Below are 10,000 nucleotides of genomic sequence, written 5' to 3' on the forward strand. Positions count from 1 at the left end.
AGGACCAATAGTTGTCAAATCAACCATTAAGGACCAATTTGTTCCGCTCGGGCTTCGGAACTCGGAACAATTGGTTCCCCTTTCAGCAATAAGTAAATAACAAGTAGTATCAAAGCACGTTCCGAATTCATCAAAAGGAACACAAAAAAGAAGAACAATCTGTTCTCGCTTTTCAAGAGGGAACCGTTCCAAAATCAAGAAAAGGAACGCCTTTGAAAAACAAAATGTGCTAAAAAACATCGTTATTTGAAAAGAAAGACGCCAAAAAGCGAATAAAAGATCATTTTGTGGAACACAATCGAATGCCGAAATTTTGCTTTACGAAATACAACACTCAACTCGAAAAAGAAAACAAAAATGAAATTTGGGAAATGTTACAGATACATAGACAGTTCATTGTGTCAATACCTAGCAGCCAAAGGGTTGAATTGCGTATTTACGAACTAGTTAATTATATACTATAAAAATAATTTTAAAATATAAACAAATATTAAATTACAAGTATTTTGTTTTAAAAATTTATACTAACTGTACTTTATACTCGAGGTCATCATAAAAGTGTTCTTAAAGCGGTTCGTCTTAAACTTGGGAATCTTCAAGGGTCGATTGTGTCACTGGTACTAAGTTGCTTAGCTTGTTATCGTTGTCATTGATAATGCTGATAAAATGTCTTTCTGCAAATGGCTTCACAATAAGAATCGACCGTAGGGATATTTGCATGCTCAGAGGCATCACTGTACAATATCCCTGGATATATAACTACCAATGCCCTTTTCTGTACCTGTTCTATTTCGTACTTGAGATACAAGGGCAGAGCTTGACAAAATACTGGTACGGCATACGCCAAGACATATCTTATACAAGTGCGATAAAACAATAACGAGTCAGAATTAGGTAACTTTGCTCTTTTGAGCTGCACCAAAAAATACAAACGCTGAGCTGCTTCCTTCACAATCTCATTAACATGGCTGTTCCATCTTAGATCACTTGATATTGTCACCCCAAGGAGTTTAGCGGACTAGACGCATTCACGTGCCTTACCGTTTACAACTATGGGGTCAAATTTTGCCTCTTTTTTTTTTTTTCATTAACTTTATTTAACTTTATTTAACTTCTTTTGCCTATTTACAAAAGATATAAATGAAATAAACTAAACAGAAATCTCTACTAAAGGGTAAATGTAATTTAAAGAAAAGCTGAACTTAAGCAATTGGCAAGAAGTTTGGATAACCTTTCTTTCTTTTTTTTTTCCACAATGATTTTTTACAAAAGGTTATTTTAAGTAGACAAGTAAGAATAGTAGAGATTAAAGTGAAACTGTTTGACTAAGTAAATAAACTACGGTTAAATAATTGTGGACTCAATTATAGTCCAAAATTTATTCCCTCGAGCGTTTCCATTTTTCCTTGAACAAATTTGAATTGTTTAATTTAAGAGAGATATATTTTTCGATTTGATATTTATTGATCAAACTTCTTTTGAAGTGGCTCAAACATGGTTTTATTTCTTTGCAACGGCATGTCCACAAAGACGATTTTCCTAAAATAAAAATTTGGTTTTATCAACGGAGTTGATAATGTAAATTGGCCACCGTACGGAGATTCTAAAAGCTGACGTTTCGAGCGTTAGCCCTTCGTCAGAGCGAGTCCAAGTAACGCTTGCAACTCCGTTGATAAAACCAAATTTTTGTATACTACTTCCCCACCGACGCAGCACCTCAGTTTCTTTAGAAACAACCCCCTTCTTTCCTAAAATAAGTATATAATTCAGTAGATCCATCTTTTCCTCTGAGAACCCTAATATAATATCGCGGTATTCTTCATCACTAACCGCAATTCCTCGATGCTATTTTCCGGCTGCCGTTCTAAAATCGCTTGAAATTGTTTCCCTCATATTTTTCCTACCCTTTAGCAGAGGTTTAAGTCTATAAAAAGCAATTATATATGTTTGCACATACGAACCAAGTAAGGCCCTTCACTAAGGCGTCAATGTTTGCGAGTAAGCCGTAAAATTGAGCCGGGATATGGTAACGTGATACTGGTACATTGGCATACATGGCGGGGTGGACGTACGTATGGACGGACGGTCGCAATAACATCATACCAAATTTTCTCGCATCGATAGGTTACCAATATTTTCTTTAAAGCTCCGCTCGGGCTCCTTCAGCGCGCGGAGATCCGCTAATACACATGCAAATCGATAGAGAAATGTTTCTTCATTTACAAGCAGAAAACTTTAATTCGTGCACTATTAAGTTCTTTTATAATGAGTTCATTAAACGTTCTCGATTTGGATTAAACAAGAGAATGCACAGTACCGGCTTTAATTCCTCGTAGTCTGTAGCGTAGTCCGAAATGAGTAACTTACGAATACTGTAGCTAGACGCGCGTACGACTAACAGCAGCAAAGTCAAATAACAGTATATTTTCTATTTTCAATAAAAACTACTTAAAAGCTTTAAAGGAAGGCTAGTACATATAAGATCTAGAGAATTCGTTGCATCTGGATGAGTTTTTCAGAGCTGACTAAACGTTTTTCATAACTGACCGGAGTTTGAAAATATATTTACACTGTGCGTACAAGGGATCAACATCCCTATCAGTTGCTACATAAAGTGCTGTTCTGACAGTTGTCACTGGGTAACTCACTTAAATTTAAAATATAGTACTCAAGGTATGCAAAATTGACATTCCCAACGACCTAACGAAGAAAAATAGAGGTGAGCCACTGATCAGGGTTTTGAATAATCGGGCAGTAATCTCGCTGTTGCCGTATGCGCTATTTAATGAGTATGAGTCAACATTTGAGCGTATCTACTTTTAGAACGCCACGAGTTCTTCGGTTCTGCCTGCACTGTTTAGTATGACCAATCAGAATAAAGGTATTGTCAAACGAAGAAAAAAATAGCACAAACAATTTATACAAATTAGGCAAATTGATGTAAATGTGAATCTCCTGCTGAAGGGTTAGTTCTAAAAGTAGAAAGATACACGCAAAGGTTGTCTTAAGGATATAGTGCATAGGGAGGGTCCTTTTCATGGACTCCTGTTTTTCACTGAATTTTATAATTGAGAAAACATTGGCAACAAAATATGAAAAAAAATTATTGATCGGTACTTCCCGTGATAGAGAAAATATGCTTTTTCGTCCATGGTCATCCCCACTCCCTAATCAAGTTTTAGTCTGGCTTTGTGGACGCTGTCACGAGGGTACAACATCAGGTAGGACAAATTAAACTTTGAACAAAGGAAAAAAGTTTGTTTTCGGTTAGTGTCTCAACTATTTTTGTCCTTGATTGTAGGTATGGATGTGTTAGAAATCTATATCACCATAATCGCTAGTCACCATCTTCTTTGCTCCTGCTTTAACGACTTGAGGACAAGAGTTTTCCCAGCCCTGCGCCTGCGCTCTAATCCCTCCCGAAGTTAGCTCATAAATAGAGGATATTACAAGGTGGCGAGAAGATATGAATTTTATGTTCGAGTGGTAAGAACAGTATCTCACGAGTGAGCGAGGCGAACGAGTGAGATATTGTTCTTGCCACGAGAACATAAAATTCATATCTTCGAGCCAACGTGTAAGGTTCTTTTTATTATATGGAGACTAAATATTAATAAATTCCGATTTTATTGTGTTTCAAAGTAGTCAAGTTCTACATATACGGCTGGGCTTTATAAAAAAGGCGGGAAAAAAAGGCGGGAATCGTGACGTCATTAAACGATACGACACTCACAAAGGTGACATACGGAAAATACGCCACTCGGGTCCCGGATGTAGTGGCGTATGGAATCTACGAGTGGTTTAGTTCCCAGTAAAACACTCTACAAAAATATATTTTACCCTTTGTGACACAATACCAGCTATCAGTGTCAAACTTGAAAGAAGCTTTACTCACAAAGTGGCATTTAATTCAAAATCAACCCCAACTTCAACAAACTTTTAAAGAACCACCTATCATTTCATACAAAAAAGGAAAATCCTCCAAAGATCTGCTTGTGAGAGCAAAACTATAAAAGGCTCTTTACATGTTCTCACACAGAATTATAACTGAAAGGGAATCAGTGTGGCTTGTCACGCCTTGCGTTTCTTATCTTCATACTCTATTGAGAAGTATTAACTTGAGCCCGCTAAATCGCTAAAAAAGTCGCTAAAAAAGTCGCTAAAAGTCGCTAAAATGAAAAAAAAAAAACCATCACAATTTTTGAATGGCACTTATAAGCAACCATTAATTCCTCATGTATTCAAAATTCACTCAATAGTTTTTTCTTTTTTTAATGCTTATACTTAAAATAATAGAAATAAAGTACGTTTATCTGCTGTCATCATCATCAACAACGGACGGATTTTAGTCATAATTCGCAGATAGACGTTTTTCAGTTTTCCCTAATTTTTGACTGTTACATCTATGATTTCTGTTTATTTCTTTGTTTTTTTTTTATTTTTTAATAGACGACTCATTTGTAGTCAGAACTTTTTTTATTACGAATTTCTGCAAAATCTAATGGCGAGTTTGCGTGAAATTTGGAATGTTGGTCTCAAATTGTCGACCTAATGGGCATGCGCATGGTTTTGCTGGCTTCCTCTGAAAGAGTTTTACTTCTAAAACGTAATGGCAGCGAATTTACACCGCATTTCCAAGATCATCGCGAGAAGGAGAAAAAAAAACGTATTTGCTATACTCGCCATATTTGTTTTGTTTTCAAAAACTCTGCGCCGGCCTTTAAATACCACTGACCGAGGAAATAGCTTGCTGTATTTAGCCACCTCAAGCCGCTCAAATCGGGCAAAACAACAATGATAGAGAAGAACAGAAAAAAAAAATAATAAAATAAAAAAACAATAATAACTTTAAAGGAAAGGAAGAACGAACAGGGTAGAAGGAGGAAGATAGAGCAAACGATACCGACCAAAGTTAAAACTTACCATTCGGACAGGCAGATGTGACTTGTAGCGAAACGAAAGCTGAGGTGATAATGAACTGCAGTATAGGAGGAGTTTCCATGGCTCATCCCTCACAGGCCAGTCGCAAAGACTGTTTGTACAGGGTGTCTCGAAGTCTTACTAACAGCCCGAGATGCAGATGTCAAATTCTTGTATTGGACTAATCATCCGTAGCCACAAAAGTGTAGAGCTTGTCTTGAAGGCATCTTTTCATATATTGAAATTCAGTCCTAAACAAAAGACTTCATCTCGGGGCTCTGGGAAATCAATGTAAGGATTTGTAAGAGTTCATTACCCAGAGCCTCGAGATGATATTGACTTTTGTTTAGGACTGAATTTTATTATATCGAAAGTGGGCTATTACAGTATAGGGAATTCGGAAGGTTATAAAAATTAATCTTTTTAATATTAAAACAAACTCGCCTTTGAAAAGCCAATATTGTTGGGTCTTTTCAAGACCCGAGAAATATATTGGGTAAAAGGCCTCAGAGACACGTCGCAAAAACATCGATCCCCTAATGTATAATGAATAAATCCTACTTTTGGATCCATTAATCGACGGAAATTAATATAAAGCGGAACGTGTTTTGGCGAATGTGGCGAAGGCCAGTCAAGTTCAATCTTTAATTGTCGGTAACTATTTTCTTTGCAAATGAAATTGTCTGTAAAGACACAAAAAGACAGCTGTTAATGTTCAGCAATGTTATCATTCATCTTCAAGAAAATGATTTAAGCCCTTACAAGTCGGTGAAGGAAAACAGGAAGATCTTTCTGAATACTAAATATTCCCAATAACAATAACAAATCAGAGGGACGGAGTGCTTTGTCTTTTCAGAATCTACATTTCAAATACTTGTTCAATTTACCAGCAGTCCTTCCTATAGAAGGTGACAGTCATTGTTGTGAATATTGTCAACTAACTTTTTTAACGGCTAGGAGCTCATTATTATTTTTTCAAACCAAGTTGACTCTATTGAAAGTTATAGACAGAATTTTTTTCCATGCAAGCCATCTTAATATTTTTGTCTGTGTTTTGACAATGGAAGGCGCAAGCTTTTATTCTTCTTTGTCATCGAATGTCTCACCCCATGCCGGAGGACATTTTGTATTTTACCACTCGGATAAAAATCATTTTTCACACAAGGCTGAACGTATTAGTTGCAAGTAACCAACCTGAACCATGTATGCTTTCGTTAGTCCAGGAGACCGCTACATCAGCGGTAAAATAAGAAAGAACGCCGTTCTCAAATTTTAAATGATGAATAATGAATGAACAATTTAGTGAAAAAATACAATAATTATTATTCATCGTGGTTAGGTGCAATAATGATTTTCGTTTGTCTCACGATGTGGTAACTTATGTGGAGGTGTGGTATCGAGTCGGTGTTTATCGAGTCCTCTTCCACTCGTTTCCCGGAAAATTTGAGTGATCCCAACAACTTATTAAGTAGATCAGCTGGCCACGTTTTGATACATTAAGCATACTGCTAGTCTTCCTCAGGCGACGAAAAAAAGCCGACCAATCACAACGGAGCAGTTTAATGCTTTGTAGTTTGTAACAAAACTATCAAATTATCTCCAGAACTAAGGGACGGCTATGGTGACAAAAATGGCGATCGCTTTTGTCAGCATATTCATGGCCGAAATCGAAACCAACCTACTGAACCAAAGTAGGATAAAGCCTATAGCATGGAGACGTTACATCGATGACGTTTTCTCCCTTTGGGACACGTAGATATATTCGTAAGCAAACACATATTGTCCAACGATAAAATTCACAGCTGAGATCTCAGACACCGAAATCGGTTTTCTTGACGCAGTGGTTGAGTTTTCCCAGCCCTGCGCCTGCGCTCTAATCCCTCCCGAAGTTAGCTCATAAATAGAGGATATTACAAGGTGGCGAGAAGATATGAATTTTATGTTCGAGTGGCAAGAACAATATCTCACGAGTGAGCGAAGCGAACGAGTGAGATATTGTTCTTGCCACAAGAACATAAAATTCATATCTTCGAGCCAACGTGTAAGGTTCTTTTTATTATATGGAGACTAAATATTGACAAATTCCGATTTTATTGTGTTTCAAAGTAGTCAAGTTTTACATATACGGCTGAGCTTTATAAAAAAGGCGGGAAAAAAAGGCGAGAATCGTGCCATCATTGAACGATACGACACTCACAAAGGTGACATACGGAAAATACGCCACTCGGGTCCCGGATGTGGTGGCGTATGGAATCTACGAGTGGTTTAGTTCCCAGTAAAACACTCTCCTCCATATAATAACAGGTACCCACGTTCAACAAATAATGACAAATGTCGATGACAATAAGAGTGACAAATACTAGTAATTAAAACGGTTATTTAATTTAACTTGTCTCAAATCATGGCTTGTCAGTAGCATCTAAACTAATCTATACTCAATTATCTATAACGAATTATTTTTAAACAAGATAGGCAACTGTAACTAATTTGTCCGCATTACATGATATTAACCTGAAAAAAGCGGACAAGGGCAGTACCACTGTCGTCCGTGAGCAAAAGTGACAAAATAAAGGAGGGAGCAAAACTCCTTAACGACGAACAAAGCTACAGACGTCTCACAGAACCCATGGTGAAAGGAACTCACAACAAGGTCCTGCACCTTATAACTAACCTACACCGTGAAAACCACATTGATGACATGACCAAAAAATGGCTCTCACAAACACACAACCCACCTAGAATACCCGAGTTTCATACTCTAACTAAAATTCACCAACCAACCATAACAGCGAGACCAATCATCTCGGGCTGTGATGGACCTACAAAAATAATTTTATTTTTCGCCTTGACACATTGCTACAACCAACATCCCAGTCACAGAAGTCATACCTTAAAGATGCAATTGATTTTATAAATTTCATTGAAGAAACAAAGGTGAAAATACGAACATTTCTTGTATCAATGGACGTCGCAAGTCTCTACACAAACATACCACAGGAAGAGGGAATTGATATACCGTGCACACCATACGACAACTTTCACAAAAATAACCCTCCGATTCCTACAAAATACTTGCGGGAAATGCTTAGACTCATCCTTAAAGAAAATTATTTCCAATTCAATGGAAGGCATTACCCACAAACCCATGGGACTGCTATAGGAACCAAGACAGCAGTTTATTTTGCCAATATTTTCATGGCTAAAATTGAAACAGAAATTATACGCAAAGTCGTCTCAAAACCTACAGTTTGGAAACGCTACATTGATGATGATGTCTTTTCCCTGTGGGACATAAGTAAACCGAACATAGAGACCTTCATCGAACAAGCAAATTTACATCACCCTACGATTAAATTCACGGCAGAAATATCTGACACTGAAATTGTGTTTCTAGACACAATGGTATACAAAGGCACGAGATTCAAGGATCAATCAATCCTTGATGTAAACACACTTAAACCAACGGAGACCTTCCAATATATGCATTTCACCTCTTGTCACCCGCTAAGCGTGAAAAACGGATTCGTCAAAGGCGAGGCCTTACGAATCCTTGGAAGAAACTCAGTAAAGGACACTTTCGAGGAAAACATTTCGAAATTTAAAAGACATTTGCGGGACAGAGGTAACCCACGCAATATGGTAGAAAAACTACTATCAGAAATCAAATTCACAAGGAGGGGCTCAGTGCTTAAAGGAAAAAACAAAACACAAAAATATATTTTACCTTTTGTGACACAATACCAGTTATCAGTGTCAAACTTGAAAGAAGCGTTACTCACAAATTGGCATTTAATTCAAAATCAACCCCTACTTCAACAAAGTTTTAAAGAACCACCTATCATTTCATACAAAAAAGGAAACTCCTACAATGATCTGCTTGTGAGAGCAAAACTATAAAAGGTTCTAAACATGTTTTCACACAGAAAGGGAATCAGTGTGGCTTGTCACGCCTTGCGTTTCTTATCTTCATATTCTATTGAGAAGTAACTTGAGCTTGCTAAATCACTAAGAAAGTCGCTAAAAAAATCGCTAAAAGTCGCTAAAATGATAAAAAAAGCCATCACAATTTTTGAATGGCACTTATAAGCCACCGTTAATTCCTCATGTATTCAAAATTCACTCAATAGTTTTTTTTTTTTAATGCTTAAACTTAAATTAATAGAAATAAAGTACGTTTATCTGCTGTCATCATCAACAACGGACGGATTTTAGTCATAATTCGAAGATAGACGTTTTTCAGTTTTCTCTAATTTTTGTCTGTTACATCTATGATTTTTATTTATTTATCTGTTTTTTTTTTTTAATAGACGACTCATTTGTAGTCAGAACTTTTTTTATTACGAATTTCTGCAAAATCTAATGGCGGGTTTGCATGAAATTTGGAATGTTGGTCTCAAATTCTCGACCTAATGGGCATGCGCATGGTTTTGCTGGCTTCCTCTGAAAGATTTTTACTTGTCAAACGTAATGGCAGCGAATTTACACCGCATTTCCAAGATCATCGTGAGAGGGAGAAAAAAACGTATTTGCTATACTCGCCATATTTGTTTTGTTTTCAAAAACTGCGCCGGCCTTTAAATACCACTGACCGAGGAAATAGCTTGCTGTTTTTAGCTACCTTAAGCTGCGCAAAACGGGCAAAACAACAATGATAGAGAAGAACAGAAAAAAAAAGAATAAAAAACAATAATAACTTTAAAGGAAAGGGAGAACGAACAGGGTAGAAGGAGGAAGAGAGCAAACGATATGGACCAAAGTTAAAACTTACCATTCGGACAGGAAAAGCTGAGATGATAATGAACTGCAGTATAGGAGGAGTTCCCATGGCTCATCCCTCACAGGCCAGTCGCAAAGACTATTTGTACAGGGTGTCTCGAAGTCTTACTAACAGCCCGAGATGCAGATGTCAAATTCTTGTATTGGACGAATCATCCGTAGCCACAAAAGTGTAGAGCTTGTCTTGGAGGCATCTCTTCTTTTATTAAAATTCAGTCCTAAACAAAAGACTTCATCTCGGGGGTCTCGGAAATCAATGTAAGGATTTGTAAGAGTTCATTAAACCAGAGCCTCGAGATGATGT

The 10,000-nt window shown here is 37.1% G+C and overlaps 1 protein-coding gene across 3 annotated transcripts in view; it reads right to left on the minus strand.

Annotated features, from left to right (window-relative positions):
* Window positions 1–9,830, minus strand: part of LOC138004163 (uncharacterized) — an 18,849-nt gene extending 9,019 nt beyond the window's left edge. For 2 of the 3 annotated variants that reach the window (XR_011123751.1, XM_068850587.1), the window contains exon 1: window positions 4,924–5,175. Coding sequence is in view for 2 of the 3 variants with exons in the window: in XM_068850587.1 (XP_068706688.1) it covers window positions 4,924–4,926 (3 nt within the window). In the remaining variant the exon portion in view is untranslated. Of the gene's footprint in view, window positions 1–4,923; window positions 5,176–9,688 lie in introns of those variants that run through there. The other variant, XM_068850586.1, reaches the window with a different exon arrangement.
* Window positions 9,831–10,000: the final 170 nt, after the last annotated feature.

The sequence above is a fragment of the Montipora foliosa genome, chromosome 5 (genome assembly GCF_036669935.1).
Source record: "Montipora foliosa isolate CH-2021 chromosome 5, ASM3666993v2, whole genome shotgun sequence".
Lineage (NCBI taxonomy): Eukaryota > Metazoa > Cnidaria > Anthozoa > Scleractinia > Acroporidae > Montipora > Montipora foliosa.